Here is a 17,307-nt window from a genome sequence, read left to right as displayed (position 1 = left end):
CTCAGGGTATTATGAGTAGATTTGGTTGGCAGAAACTAAAAGAAGCCCGTCATATATAAATATGTGTATATGTATATATTTTTGTGTTTATGTCTGTGTTTGACCTCCACCATTGCTTGACAATTGATGTTGGTGTGTTTATGTCTCTGTAACTTAGCGGTTCAACTAAAGAGACTGATAGAATAAGTACTAGGCTTACAAAGAATAAGTCCTGGGGTTGATTATCCAACTAAAATCCTTTAAGGTTGTGCTCCAGCATGGTTGCAGTCAAATGGCTAACAAATAAAAGAATACACACATACCACGACTTTCAGGTGTTTTGACCCTCAGCACTTTGAGAGAATCATCTCCTCTGCATCAAATCACAGCCAACCTGTGAACAAGCAAATACATTGTGTATGTGCATTTGATAACGTTTACAATGCTCATGTTGCTTCTAATTCTTATTTGAATTTACTCCTACATATGCATTGTTTGAGCATATCAACAGTTGGTTTTTACACCATTTTACATAATCGTGGACAGGCTATTCAATTTGCCTCCCACTTGGTTCAGGTGTATGATATTAATAAGCCACCAAAGTGGCAAAACATTGATGTCCATCCCTCCTGAATGGGACTTGGCGTGAGTTATCTCACCTGTCTATGACTATAATTTTCAGGTGTTTTAATACTTGATACTTTAAGAGAGTCATCTCCTCCACATCAAATCACAGCCAACCAGCAAACAAGCAAAGCACCTACATTGTATATGAGTATTCCATACATGGTTCAGTGGTTAGAGCATTGGGCTCACAATCATGAGGTAGTGAGTTCAATTCCTGGACTGAGCTGTGTGTTACGTTCTTGAGCAAGACACTTTATTTCACATTGCTCCAGTTCACTCAGCTGTAGAAATGCTGTATCAGCCTTTGTCTTTCCCTTGGATAACATCAGTGGCAGGGAGAGGGGAACCTGGTATTCAGGGGCAACTGCTGGTCTTCTGTAAAAACAACCTTGCCCAAACTAGTGCTGTGAAGTGAAACTTTCTAGGTGCAATCCCATGGTTATTCATAACCAAAGCAGGTCTTTACCCTTTTGACACACACTTATAAAATATCTGTGTTGTGTTTGCTTACATTTGTGCTTCTTCAAAAATCATTGAGTTACAAGTGATGTCATTATTATCATTTCTCCTGTCAACAAACCATCAGCTGCTTTTGCACCTTTGAAGATGTGTGGAACAAAAGGTCCCTTACTTGAAAAATAGATAATGGTCAGCAATAGGAAAAAAATCCAGTTATAAAACAATGTCTCTAAAATATATTTGACTAACCCATGATAGTGTGGGAAAATAGATGTAAAAACCATTTGAAGTGATGCTTCCAAACAGGATATTATTGTTAAGCATTTAGGTCACCACAGGCCAGTGACCTAGAAACCATGTACCCTAGCATCCACATCACAATACAACAACTGGTACCTAGTTCATCTGTGTAAACTTGTTTCTATCTGTGAAGAACATGGAGAAACTCGTTTCTATCAGTAAAGAACATGAGAAGCTACTATACATTTCAACTTTTGCAAAATCTCTGTAGTTGAGGAAATGTTGTGATTCATGAATAAAGTGATGTTCAAATATTAACCAGTAAAATCAGAAGAAATAATTTAATAGTAGCTTTGCTGATTTTGAATATTTTTGACATCAGAAATAGCTGCAGTAAGCTAAAATGGGGAAAATGTTAGGAGTTAGCTAACATTGTTTTCTTGACAAGCAAGCATGGGAAACAGCTTTTAAACATTTCTTAGAAACCAGTTTACTATACAGAAATGCTTGTAAAAAAATATTGAATCATCTCATATATGTATGTCTCTCTCTCTATAGATATATATATGTGTGTGTGTGTATATTATCATCACCTGTTGCTCTTCACTCCTGTGATCATTGGTCATCCCTACCCCCACCTCATTATCTTCCCTCTCTCAGTTTTTCTGTCTACTGTTTCACCACTATAACTATTCTGCTACTCTTCATCTCTTTCATCATTTGCTCATCCTCTCCTCTACTTGGTATCCACTCAACACTTGTTCTTCATTTATTATATTCTCCCCACCCATCCACATCTTGCAATCTCTTCTACACTTTAGCAATTCCCACATTCCCATTTCTTCCTCCATTTACTTTGACTCACTTCCTACATGAGGATCCACAGAGATGCCTCGTGAATAGCCATGTGGCCTCTGTAAAACAAGAAATCTGTTCTGCTCTGACCCTTTCTCCCATTCTTTAACCCTTCATCTCTCAGCATAATGCTGCCTCTTTCAGGGTTCATAGTCTTGCAAACCGCATGGTCAACCCCTCCAGTGATAGTTAGTGTTAGGAAATGCATCCAGCCATAGAAGCCATGCCAAAGTCAATTGTGGAACACAATGCAGTGCTTAGACCTTTTAGATTTTGTTAAACCATCCAACCCATGCCAGCATGGAACACGGATATCAAATGATGATCATACACACACAGAGATTTCCTCAGTTAACACGGTGCTTGGTTTGCAAGTTTCATTTTGGCAGGTACCACTTTGTCATTTATTTTTTGGTTTTATATTTTCCCTTCATTTTATTTTCACTCCATTTCTATAAAAGTGAGATTAGTAACACATACCACTTGCTAAAGTAGCATGTATATTGCTTTTATCATTTTTATATTTTAAATATTTTCAATATTGAATAATAGTTTCAAACAGAAACCAAAACCGAACAAGACAGACAGTTTCTGTAGAAATGTGTATTAAAATATTAAACGAACTTCAGAATAGAAAAGGATTCTACAAAATGTGAAAAAATAGTTTTGTGAACTGTTGAACATTTAAAATGAACAAAGGCAAAATCATAATCGAACATCTGATCAACTATAGTCTGAATTTTTGGATAGTAAGCTTTCTCTGTGATGTCAAATTATATAACAAAAGTGAAGCAATAACAAAACTGCACATGGATTTCTGTTACAATTAACTAATATAATAGAAGGTTTGAAATTCTTTAAAACAAATCTTTAATGCAGACAAAACAAGCTTATTTTGGATGAAAATGTCAAAAAGAACCTTTATATCAAGAACAGGAGAAAAAGATTAGCAAATTTAATGTTATCATAAAATTGAATTACATGTGTTATATAGTAATGTGTAGGTGAATGTTTTTGGACCATTAAGTTATAAAGCATCAATATTATCAAAGATAAACACACTCATGTGTGATAATCATATTTTTAATTTCATTCCAATAGCTTTAAATTTTGCTACATTGTTTTTTATTGATAATATCATGAAAAATGTATTTTCCTTGAATTTCATGATTTCAACATGCATAATGATTTGCAAGGCCAATCTACTATGTACACCAAGAGACCACTGTATACATGCATGTGTATGTATGTACAGTGTTCAGTTCTGTCTTTCAGAGCCATCTTGAATTCAAATATTCTTTTATTTCCTGTAGAATATATATATATATATTTTATACATGTACATTATATATATATTCATGTGTGGAAAAAATCCTTTCTGTTGAACTTTCCTCTGTTTCTGAAGAAGAAAGTTGCTCGAAACATTAAACCATCTTTGTTTCCTTCCTTGAGCATCTGCTAAAACTTTACTTGCACCCTATCCTCACATTGTGTTTGATTATATGTATGTATATATGTGTGTGTGTGTATATATATGTATGTGTATATATATATGTGTGTGTGTGTATGTATATGTGTGTATATATGTATGTATATGTGTGTGTGTGTGTGTGTGTGTGTGTATATCTATATCTATCTATCTGTCTACATATATATATATATATATATATATATATGTATGTATGTATGTATGTATATGTGTGTGTCTGTATATTCAATTTCTTTAGTTCACTATGATATGTGGTTTGTACCTGAATAATATGTTTGAGTTTTCTCAACATATGAAACTATTAGTAGCACTTTAATACTTGTATTATGTCCTTTAAATAAATAATACTTATATCTCACCAGATGGATTACTTTCTTTGCTGAATTATCTATCACAGAACAGTACATTATATATATATATATATATATATATATATATATATATAATGTATATTAATAGATACACACACATATACAGGTACACATTTATGCACTCACTCAAGCATGCAAGCATCATAACACAAAACCCTCGTAATGAACCATTAGTGAAAATGATGATTTCCTTAAATTATTGAATTGTTAATGATGATATAAAGTCTAATTAAACATTATTGCTCACCATTAAAAATTGTAGGGTAATCATTTACTTCTGTTTCAAATATGTAAATGAAATAAGAAGCTTAATTTCATTTAAACACTACTTTCCAGAGCAACAGATAATTCTCTACTTTTAATTTTTTCCCCTTTTTTTCCAGACATTAACACTAAACTTTATCAAGAATGTAAACCAAGTGTTATTTTTTGATGGATTAAAATATGTAAAACAAATTTGACTACTTAATTTGTTTTAATGAGGAAGGAAAAAATTAAAATGTTATTAGTAAATTGGTTAGAAACATGAATGTTGGTAATACCACTTTTATCCAACTACTTGTCTTTTTATCAATGTTGATGAAATTTCTTGAAATATTTATTTATATTTATGTATATATTATGCTTGTTTCATAGCTATCTTTTATACTGTAATTAATTTGTAGTTTTGATAATGTAACTACAGAATATCTCTGAAGTTCTTGTTACATCCACATAGTAAATAGTCATGTTATATATTCTAGAACAAAAAACTTGTTTTCCTTTTTTATTAGTTTGGTTTATATGAAAGGGCTGAGCCCATGGTCATTGCAGATCATCTGTGACCAGTGAGATCAATGTGGCTGATTCTGTTCTTGAACAATTGCAAGTTCATGGTTGCGAGTAAAAATAATGGCAAAATAGGAAAACCAGAGGGTTGTCATACTGAAAAGGAAGGACTTGGGAAATGGTTTGTGTGATGTCTGGCAGGAGGAGCACAGTATGAATGATGGTAGGAACAAAACTGAGTCAGAAGTGCTCAAGTGTAGTTGAGGAGAGCTCATTACTGTAAAAACAACAAAAAGGCAGTACATTTGTGGGAAGGGTGTTGCAGTGTATTGACAAGCAATTTTACATTAGTCAGGTGGTCTTTCTCTTGATGTCATCAAGGATGCCTGTGCAAGTATAGTAGCATCTTTCCAACAATGGGAACAGTACTCTATTGCAGATCTCAGTTTTAGCTTTGTAAAGGTTTAATAGTTGCTCAGAGCTGAAGTATTTCTGGCTCTGAAGAGGAAGAGAAGCGTTTATGCTGTAGTCCTTATTATTTTACATGATCATGCACAATATCATGTTATATGTTCATGTCCATATGGTCAGCATCATCTCCAACTTTTAAACATATTGTATTACTGCATTATATTCTGAAAATTTTGTTAGAATTTTTAAACATGTATGATCTGCTATTTTGTTTCTTAATAACCACACGTAGTCTTCAATAGTTTGGTTACATATATCTTTGCTATTATGTTTTATAGTAGCACAGTGGGTTAATAAATCTTGACATAATTAAGTATATCTCATTCTCATTAGTGAGTGTGTCCCTAGCATCTTTACACTATTAATCTTAAGCCCAATCAAACCTGAAATTATTTTTGTGGTTGTTATTTAACTCAAATTTGGATACGATCAAGCTGACCTATGGTCAAAGGCAATCTTGTCCATTTTTTCTTATCCAGGAACAGTGTAATTTGGACTAAAATGGGTAAAGAGTAAAGACTCCTGTTGGTCATGAATAACCATGGGATTGCATCTAGAAAGTTCTCCAAGGCACAAGTCCAGGCAAGGTTGTTTGTGGAAGACCAGCAGTCACTTATGCATACCAGTTTCTCCTCTCCACACCTCTGATTTTGTCCAAGGAGAAGGCAAAAGCTGATACAACTTGGTACCAGTGACATCACAACTTATTTCTACAGCTGAATGAACTGGAGCAACATGAAATAAAATGTCTTGCTCAAGAACACAACACACAGCCTGGTCTGGGAATCAAACTCACAACCTTATGATTGTAAGCCCAACACTCTAACCACTGGACTACCTTATCTAATGTCTTTTTTAATAAGTCGGTAGGGAGAGTTAGCTGTTACAGCAGACCAAGTGATCGTATTAGAGGCTTTCTTATATGCCATATCAATATTCTCCTTAGTAATTAGATACTAGGTCAGTTATTGTAATGGAGTATTTATCCCTTGTTCATATGAGAGGCAGGTTGAAACCCCCAGTAGTATCTGAAATAATAACCAGAGACTTGAAAGTAAATGCTTAATATCTCATTCATTTTACTTCTCTTCTCTGTATCTGCTATCTTTACACCACTCTTTTATTACTGATAACTTTTAATATTCTCTATACTATCAATTATTATAAGGGTATTATTATTGCAAATATCCTTATTCCTATTAATATAGATATTCGCATCACTGTTAAGTATTGATGCTATTTGTTATAATATATAATTGATTATTATTAATGAAATTACTGCCAACATTTTCAGTGTTATGAATATTGATATTGCTGTTAATTTCTATAATGATATCCACATTGATATTCCAGACAATATCCTTATTGATACCAACACTGATATTCCAACCAATATCCTTATTGATATTCCAGCCAATATCCTTATTGCTATCAGTATTGTTATCAATGATATCAGCGCTACTTATCACTGTGAATCAATACTTATTTCTATTAATATTAATATTTCTAATGATGTTGCTATCAATATTGATATTTCTCTCAATATTTTTATTTCTGTCTGTGAAATATCTCTCTTCTTATCAACAATATTGTTGATGCTAATGTCACTGTTGCTATCAACAATAACATCTCTGCTTATGTCTCAGTTGCTACCTAGTTTCTTATCATTGCAAATGAGATCTCACTCAATTTATTCCTGCCAATTAACTGTTATCACTGGAGGTGCACGTGCTTGTATATCTTTGTATGCTTTAAGGATAATGATGATGTGTGTATGCATTTTTGTATGCACTTTTAGATGTTGTATGTGTACATGCGTTGGATTTTGGATGAATATAGTATGTGTTTAGTGAATGTGATTAGTTATATGTGTGCACGGATGTTTGTAGTATGTTATTTCCTGTTTACATATTTAGTCTTTTCAGTTATTTTATTTCTCTGCAAAGTGTGTGATTCAGTAATGGGCATTTGAAATGAAGCCTTTTTTGTCTTTGGGGCAATGGTAAGGTGAAATGTTGATTGTATTAGTGATAAAATTGCTAGTAGTGGTGGTAGTTATTGTGGTGTTTATATATATATTGTTTAATGTACACAGTATATAGTTATGAGCTACTAATAGTTTCATACACTGAAGATATTATCTAGGCAGGCTTTAAAACATGACTAGTGTCTCTAAGTATTAGGAAATTACTATTTTTAAACCTCACAATGAGAGATATTCAGCAACAGTACTTTGGAGTAAAGATTGTTGCCAACATAACATGGCAGTCATGGTTTAGGATGAATGTTGCTGTAATTTAGCCCCAGGAAACATCGTCTCCAGCTGGCTATACAACACAATCTGTGTCCTTATATTTTCGAACAAGGGAATCTAGCACCCCCACTCAGCTCAAAACAATATTTGTGTATCACAATTTCCGGGTTATTTCCCTTCTCTCATCATGAGATTTAACAATAGTAATTTTCTAAATTATAGATTAGTGACTAGTTGTCACTTTGAAAACTATATATTTTGAACGGAAATTTGGCTGATGAAGGGAAATAATCCGGAAATCACGATACACAGATATTGTTTTGAGCTGAGTGGGGGTGCTAGATTCCCTTGTTCGAAAATATAAGGACACAGATTGTGTCGTATAGCCAGCTGGAGACGATGTCTCCTGGGGCTAAATTACAGCAACATTCATCCTACACCAGGACTGCCATGTTATATTGGCAAACAACCTTTGTCTCTAAGTAATCTTCATGTTCTTGGCCCATACAAATTGCAAATCAAAACAAATAGAAAAAATGAGATGAAAGTGGGTTCAAGAATTGGAATGGTGAAGAAAAATAGAAAAAGAAAAGAAAAAGACAAAAACAAAAAAAATAGAGTCATGTTCCCTTTGACCATAGAGTCATAAAGCTAGATGGTGCAGAATCATTGGAAGGGGTCGAAAGTCTGTTCAGTTTGGAGAGGATGTTGTTCTCCAATGTAAAGCTGAAAGATCGCATATAGTTTTTAGATCTAAGAATTTCACTGCACTACTGAATTCTAGATAAGAAATTTTCAGCAAATGCAAACATATGGACAAGTTTCCTTTGGCAAAGTAGAGAACACTACCCTCTCCAGATTGAGCAACTGTAAAATGCAGTGTCAAAGCTGATGGCATGATTTGAACTTGGTTATTAATCAGTGAAATTAATTGCTCCTGAGTGCATTACCATCTGCGCTATGCTTACAGACCTGATATCACAATAAATTAAGGTAACAGTAATAATAATGGTTTTAAATGTTGGTATAAAGCCAGTAATTTTCAGAAGTGGGGAGGTTAGTTACATGATTATATATTTTATGATTTAAGTTTGCATGTTTTCTAAATAACCAAGGATTGAAGTTTCATCTTACATGTTTGAGAGTATTAATACATTTCATTTATACATTTTCATTAGTTGTGTTTATACAAATAAATCAAATCTATAGCTGTTTCCATGCCAGTGACCATACTATTTCCAAGTGAGTTTGCTAGTATGGATACTAATCCAGTTTGTTAATAAGGGTTTATGTTTGTATCAGCATATGTATGTAATGATGACTTCTTCATCCCTATCGCATTTGAGAGTGTGTGGGTGTAATGCTTGTGCAAATAAATGAATTTCTATATATTCTTTAATGGCTAAATTAATGTACACCTACTTGGGCACTACATGTATGTACATATATTAAACCCATGTACTCATGCACATATATTAAACTCATGTACTCACGTACACTTACATATATTTACATATATTGCAGATATGGATTCATACATAAACGCTCACATGATAATACAGGCTAATATAGTTTTTAAATGTATACACACCTGTGTGTTTGCATGCAGCACATGTGTGTGTTGTATGTTGAAGGTAACTGATTTGTCAGTGCCTATGTATTCCATGTAGTTAAGCTTTAGCGATTCAGTTGCTTGCATGTTGTACATGCATAAAATACATAGATGACTGTACATGCACGCAATATCAGCTCAAGGAAGGAAGGAATATAACTGTCTTTCAAAGTAAACCTAAGCATGGAATTGTACTAACATCAGATGGAAAATTGTTTTCTTATGGTAAATAACTGCAGAATTGATTAGGATATACTTAATTTGAAGTGAAATGAGTTTTCTGTGTAGTTTGGGAAATTGAAAAACTGATGCAAAACCAATGAGACACGCACATGTATAAAATGAAAATTATGCCCACACTCATGCACGCATATATGTGTAGAAGTATCTGTGTGTGGTAGGGTGTATTTATTTCATCATTTTAGCTGTTAATTTTGATAATGGTCTCTCTCTGTAGGGTTTACTTGAAGTAGTCCCCCTCCCACCATATATTCTTTCCATTTAGCAATGTCTCATGATAGCATTTTTATGCCTTTTTCATCTTGGTATCAGTGAGAATTAATAGTTTTCACTTTCAACACCCTAATTCATTTTGACACAGTACTTTTCAATCTGGAATACATCATGCTTCTGACCCTCATGTCACAGAACATTGGTAAACCTCTTACTTTCAGCTTCTCTTCTTGCTAAGTATACCTGACATCTGGTTTCTTTTCTTGCTACTGATATTCCTCCTTGCTCTCCCCTTTCTTCCACCATTCTAGCTCTCTTTCTTACCTTATACGGTTCGATATACTGTACCATTCCACTACCATGTAACCTACCTTGCTCAGTTTGCAGATATGGTGGCTTCTCTCCTTTGCCCCATATGTTTACCTCTTTCACATGTGTTTCACACATACTTCTTTGAACTTTCTCTTTGATAGTTTCAATTGTTCAACTGTAACCATACTGCTGCACTGTCTTTTGAATATCCTAACCAAATATCTTCTATCTTTGGTATAAATATCTGTCAACTGATAAATGCTGCCAAAAAAAGATGACTGATTACCATTCGCTTATATGCAAGTTTTGGGGTTAATAACTGAGGCTGAGCTCTATCAACAGTCTATCTTATCCTTAAAATATGCTTAATTGTTCTGTAACGTTCTGACCATCTCATGTTTCCAGGTCTAGAAATACAGACCTTCTATGAGAGTAAAGAATTAAATAGTTGGCCTGAAAATCTTAAGATTATATTGTGGTCTTCAAATATAAAATCTATTTAATGCTGGAAAATGCTGAAGCCTTCCCAAGCACTACTATACATTACATACAACTAGAGCCAAAGATGGAATTTCTTCATGGTTATTTGATCTGCTTAGGTTAGCAGCCATATTCAATTCTAATCACACCCAGCTGACTTTTGAGAATACTACATTTAGTTTTAAGAGTCTTTTGGGGAGAAAAAGCAAAGATAATTTTGATGGAGTTGACTGGCTAAACCGCATCACTACATTACTCCATATTTCATAAAATACTTCAGTAACCTATGACATCAGCCGGCAAGCAACTACACTAACTCACTTGCCAGTTGATTTACTGTTTCACTGATGCAAACTAGTGTTTCCTGCTGAAAGTTTGGAACTATCATTAGACTTCTTAAACACTTTCTAATCTGTAAGGAAACATTAGGTTTTGTTCATTGGTACAGCATGTGTTGACTAATTAATGAGGCTGGTGATTGATACAATTCTAGCACTCACCCTCTCTTCTTAACTATTTGCTTGTGAAACATTGAGATTTCGAATCATTTTGTTATTGCTCTCCACTCTTCTATTTTGTCATTATTAACAGTGAAATCATCTTTTTCAAAGTGAGACCCATCACAACACACACACACATATGCATGCATGCACACACACGCACACACTATGATGCATACAAATACACAGATATACAAAATCACACATATAGACATTGATAAGAAAAGGAAAAAATGGCCCAGTCAAATATTTGCTATAAACACACAGTCTTACGTTTAGACATAGGACTTTACCCAAAAGACTTATCAACTCTCACATATTATACATTTAAATATTCAGTTTGATGCTATCTTTGACAAAACACAACAGGACACATATGTACACCATAACATACATGTGTGCACCATGACAAATCATGAAATATACAAGTTCATAAATGCAGACATAACCTGTCAGTCCTTGACCTGTATGCCTAAATCTATAGACCTCTGTATTTATTTATTTAACACTTACTGACTCTACTTATTATATACCCAGTCATCTAATGTGAAAGTGTCTTTGATTCTCAATGTGATACATACTCAGTCATGCAACGTGATTAACCTATCTGCAACACTCAACACACTCCACTAGTAAATTTATTTATAGGTCACATATTGAAATCACAGAATCTGTCATATTTTCTAACTTTAGCCTCAATAACATTATTAAACCATTATCCTATATACTCCAATTTTACTATGTATTTCTTTTCTGCATTTAACCTATCATGCTAGAACTTTCAGATTTTATATATTTGATCCCTTTATGGTGGTGATATTGGCTGATGTTTTAAAGCTCCTCTTTACTTTCTGCTCACAACACATGTCAAGAGACAATCTCTATCTAAATATATCTACTTCTTTCCCTTCAGGCTCCAATTCTCATTGTGTTTATATTAACGTATAAGATAAGCTGAGGCTTGTTTGCGGAACAGTACTTATTTTATGTGCTTTTACTCTCTCTCTCTCGTTCTCTCTCTCTCTCTCTCTCTCTCTGGACACACATATACATGGAAATGCTGGATTACTATTAAAGGCTTTGCCTTAATGTTATATGTCATAGCCAAGTTCGCCTGCTGGCAGAGTCTATCCTTCTCCAGGCTATTTAAAATACAGAATATGTGAAATGATTTAATAAGGAATTAAACCTATTTTACTAACTAGCTTTCACTAGTTTTGCCCAAGATTCGATTTTACTTTGCTGTACTTCTATGCACAAATCTTCCTAAGGAGGGGAAAGGATCAGGAAAGACAACTTGAACAAGTTTATTTACTTACACTTAATACATCTGAAGAGGAATTAGCATTGGAGAAACCAAATGATTAACCAATTCAGTGGTGATTCATAGAACTAAAAACTGAGTAGTTAGGTTCTTTATGTTGTTGAATGAGTTTTTATTACATTATAATTGGTTATCATTTTAGAATATCATTAGTTTGATCCTGAAAATTAAAGTTGAATAGTGTATGTATTTGTTCTGTATGCTTTATACCTATGGATTGATAGATTTCTTTTTAAATAGACTAAATGACATGTATCATTAAACATTTATAAACTAATCTAATTTTGAATTTCTTTTACCTTGTCATTGCAGTGAAGTGCAGAAAGCAGTTCACACTGCACAGGGTTTATACATGAGATGGTGTGAGCTGCAGGAAGATCTTGGCTCCATTACAAAGGAGGAACTCGATTGGACAACCAATGAACTGCGCAACAGCCTTCGTAGTATTGAATGGGACCTTGAAGACCTGGAAGAAACGATAGATATCCTTTGTCTGTAAACTGATTTTGAAACCATTTTATCAGTATATAACACACGCACATATAGTACTGAGCATTTCATTTCTTTATTCTTTCAGCCTTTGTATCATGTTATACTTCCTGCAGCTAGACCCATAATTTAATTGTATGTTTATATAGCCACATAATAAAGATGCACTTTTATACACAACTCTTTCCATATATTTGTCCAACAAAACACCTAAACAAACTCACATACTGTAGCATTGGAACTCTCTCTGACCTACATTCTATTAACCTAGTGTTATTTCCTCAATTTTCTCCCTCTTCCTATCTGATCTCTAACCAACCATACTTTTCTTTCTTATAAGCAGGATATGGCAACATAACTACCATCAAGAGAACAGAAAAAAAAAAAAACACTCACTACACTTATTAAGGAAACCAGTTTGCAAACTTACACTCTCCTAACTCAAACACCACACAACTGAAAGCCTCAAACTTGCAATAGAATATAGGCCTTGCTGTTTCTCAAATGTTAGATCTCCTCATCAAGGCTGGAAATTACTTTATCTTTAAACAGCTACTATACTTTACAAAGTACATTTGTGACCTGTCTAAGAGTATTGTGTATAAACCAGGGAAACTGATACACATTCACAGACATGATTCAGATCTCCTAAATAAGGAACTTATAAAGTTTATGAACAAGTCTTCACCCATTATTACACTGTTTCACTCTCTCCATAAGGGAAGGAGTGGCATAAGTTAGTTGCAAGAAGCAAGTTTGTTGAAAAGGGGTTGGCAGTAGTGGGAAAGAGGCATGATGAGCTTTGAAAAATGAAAGGGATTAGAAGTAGGGGAAGGGCAAAGTGAACAGAAATAATTAAAACACAACAGGATGTTCACATACTTGGATACAAAGTGAATGTTCATATACATATATTGCCTTACTTGCACATGAAAAAACATTTGAGCGAGGTCATTGCCAGTGCCTCTGGACTGGCTCCTGTGCAGGTGGCATGTAAAAAATACCATTTGTGCGTGACCGTTGCCAGTACCGCATGACTGGTGGTGGCACGTAAAAGCACCCACTACACTCTCGGAGTGGTTGGCATTAGGAAGGGCATCCAGCTGTAGAAACTCTGCCAGATCAAATTGGAGCCTGGTGCAGCCATCTGGTTCGCCAGTCCTCAGTCAAATCATCCATAGAAAGCGGGCATTAAACGATGATGATGAAGCACACACAAGGCACATGTACAAGCCAGTAACAAGAGCATGAATGTGCCATATAAATGGCACCCGTGAATCATAGTCATAATTGTTTGTTGCCAGTGCCATGTAAATGACACCCATGCATTGTAATCATGGTTGTTGAAGGTGCCATGTAAATGGCACTTGTGTATCGTAGTTATGGTCATCGATGGTGCCATTACATGCCTGGAGGGGTTGGCGCTATGAAGGGTATCCTGCTGTAGAAAACATACCAAATCAGACCAGGACCTGGTGCAGCTCTCTGGTTCATCAGTTCCAGTGAAACCGTCTGACCCATGCTGGCATGGAGAGTGGATGTTAAATGATGATGATGATGATGAATGTAGCTGCATCCATATACATATGTATATGGATGTAGTAGCAGGAATATTTGGCAGTCACAAAACAATTAGAAATAGAACCTGGACCCCTATCTGTTGCAAATAAACAAGTAAAGAACATAAATGTGATTCACTCCATTTTCCATGCTGGCATGGGTTGGACAGGTTGACAGGAGCTAGCAAGCTGACGAACTGCACCAGGCTCCTCTTGTTTGTTTTGGCATAGTTTCTAGGCTGGATGTCCTTCCTAATGCCAACCACTTTACAAAGTGTACTGGCTGCTTTTTACTTTGCACCTGCACCTGTGCTTTTTTACGTGGCACCAGCAATGAAGCAAATGTAATGAAGGCGTAGTGGTGTGGTAAGAAGTTTGCTTCCCAACCACATGGTTATGGTTTCAGTTGCATTGTGTGGCACCTTGAGCATGTGTTTTCTTCTGTAGCCTTGGGCCAACCAAAGACTTGACTGCCTCCCATGCCGGTGGCATGTAAAAAGCCCCCACTACACTCTTGGAGCGGTTGACTTTAGGAAGGGCATCCAGCTGCAGAAACATTCCCAGATCAGATAAGAGCCTAGCGTAGCCTCCTGGCTTGTCAGTCTCTAGTCAAACCGTCCAACTGATGCCAGCATGGAAAACAGATGTTAAACAATGATGATATATTTTATATATATGTATATGCACATATACGCAGCGCTAAGCGTGTGGCAAGCTTTCTACGGCCGGATGCCCTTCCTGATGCCAAATATATATATATATATGTTTATCCGAAGACCCGGCAAGACTAGTCAGGTCATAACCCGTGGGCCCTACCTGGGACGTAGTCAGTCCACCTGTACATACCTTCCTTCTTGTGACACTTGTGAAGACCTGCTGAGGCAAGTGAAAATCAAAATCAAATCAAAACAATCAAAATAGATGAACATCAATGGAATTTGTATCCTTGTGGTACCAGTGCCGGTGGCACACAAGAATCCATCCGAACGTGGCCGTAGTCAGTACCGCTTGTGGTACCAGTGCCGGTGGCACACAAGAATCCGTCCGAACGTGGCCGTAGTCAGTACCGCTTGTGGTACCAGTGCCGGTGGCACACAAGAATCCATCCAAACGTGGCCGTAGTCAGTACCGCATCACTCGCCATCGTGCTGTGGGCACATAACAAACACCATCCGGTCGTGGCCGTTCGCCAGCCTCATCTAGCACCTGTGTCGGTGGCACATAAAAAGTAGTCAGTACCGCTTGTGGTACCAGTGCCGGTGGCACACAAGAATCCATCCGAACATGGCCGTAGTCATTACCGCATCACTGGCCATCGTGCTGTGGGCACATAACAAACACCATCCGGTCGTGGCCGTTCGCCAGCCTCATCTAGCACCTGTGTCGGTGGCACATAAAAAACACCTTCCGAAGACCCGGCAAGACTAGTCAGGCCATAAACCATGGCCCCTACCTGGGACGTAGTCAGTCCACCTGTGCATACCTTCCTCCTTGTGATACTTGTGAAGGCCTGTTGAGGCAAGTGAAAATCAAAATCAAATCAAAACAATCAAAATAGATGAACATCCATGGAATTTGTATCTTTGTGGTACCAGTGCCGGTGGCACACAAGAGAAAACCATCCGAAAGTGGCCGTAGCCAGTACCGCATCGACTGGCCTCCGTGCTGTGGGCACATGACAAACACCATCCGATCGTGGCCGTTCGCCAGCCTCATCTAGCACCTGTGTCGGTGGCACATAAAAACACCATCCGAAGACCCGGCAAGACTAGTCAGGCCATAACCCATGGCCCCTACCTGGGACGTAGTCAGTCCACCTGTGCATACCTTCCTTCTTGTGACACTTGTGAAGACCTGTTGAGGCAAGTGAAAATCAAAACAAATCAAAATAGATGAACATCAATGGAATTTGTATCTTTGTGGTACCAGTGCCGGTGGCACGTGGCACATAAGAAAACCATCCGAACGTGGCCGTAGCCAGTACCGCATCGACTGGCCTCCGTGCTGTGGGCACGTAACAAGCACCATCCGATCGTGGCCGTTTGCCAGCCTCATCTGGCACCTGTGTCGGTGGCACATAAAAACACCATCCGAGCGTGGCCGTCTGCCAGCCTCGTCTGGCACCTGTGTCGGTGGCACATAGAAAACACCATCCGAGCGTGCCGTCTGCCAGCCTCGTCTGGCACCTGTGTCGGTGGCACATAAAAAACACCATCCGAGCGTGGCCGTCTGCCAGCCTCGTCTGGCACCTGTGTCGGTGGCACATAAAAACACCATCCGAGCGTGCCGTCTGCCAGCCTCGTCTGGCACCTGTGTCGGTGGCACATAAAAACACCATCCGAGCGTGGCCGTTTGCCAGCCTCGTCTGGCACCTGTGTCGTGGCACATAAAATCACCCACTACACTCTCGGAGTGGTTGGCGTTAGGAAGGGCATCCAGCTGTAGAAACACTGCCAGATCTGACTGGACTGGTGCAGCTTTCGGGCTCCCCAGACCCCAGTTGAACCGTCCAACCCATGCTAGCATGGAAAGCGGACGTTAAATGATGATGATGATGATATATATATATACATATTTGATATATATATATTCCTTTATTTGTTTCAGTCATTTGACTGTGGCCATGCTGGAGCACTGCCTTTAGTCGAGCAAATCGACCCCATGGCTTATTCTTTGTAAGCCTAGTACTTTCCCTTTTGGTCTCTTTGCCGAATCACTAACTTACGTGGACATAAACACACCCGCATTGGTTTTCAAGCAATGGTGGGGGTGACAAACACACGCACACACACACACACACACATATATGTATATACGATGGGCTTCTTTCAGTTTCTGTCTACCAAATCCTCTTACAAGGCTTTGGTCAGCTCGAGGTTATAGTAGAAGACGCTTACCCAAGGCACCAGGCAGTGGGACTGAACCCAAAACCATGTAGTTAGTAAGCAGGCTACATACCACACAGGCACTCCTGCACCTATATATATATATATATATTATATATATATGTTATCCGAAGACCCGGCAAGACTAGTCAGGTCATAACCCGTGGGCCCTACCTGGGA

At 37.1% G+C, this 17,307-nt stretch overlaps 1 protein-coding gene across 2 annotated transcripts in view; it reads left to right on the top strand.

Annotated features, from left to right (window-relative positions):
• The window catches only part of LOC115215702 (syntaxin-6), a 153,363-nt gene that overhangs the window by 97,266 nt on the left and 38,790 nt on the right, over window positions 1–17,307 (top strand). For both annotated transcript variants that reach the window (XM_029784987.2, XM_029784988.2), the window contains one exon: window positions 12,507–12,676. In XM_029784987.2, the coding sequence (XP_029640847.1) occupies window positions 12,507–12,676 (170 nt within the window). The remainder of the gene's footprint in view (window positions 1–12,506; window positions 12,677–17,307) is intronic.

This window comes from Octopus sinensis, linkage group LG9, assembly GCF_006345805.1.
Source record: "Octopus sinensis linkage group LG9, ASM634580v1, whole genome shotgun sequence".
Lineage (NCBI taxonomy): Eukaryota > Metazoa > Mollusca > Cephalopoda > Octopoda > Octopodidae > Octopus > Octopus sinensis.
This window is presented reverse-complemented; position numbering and strand designations above follow the sequence as displayed.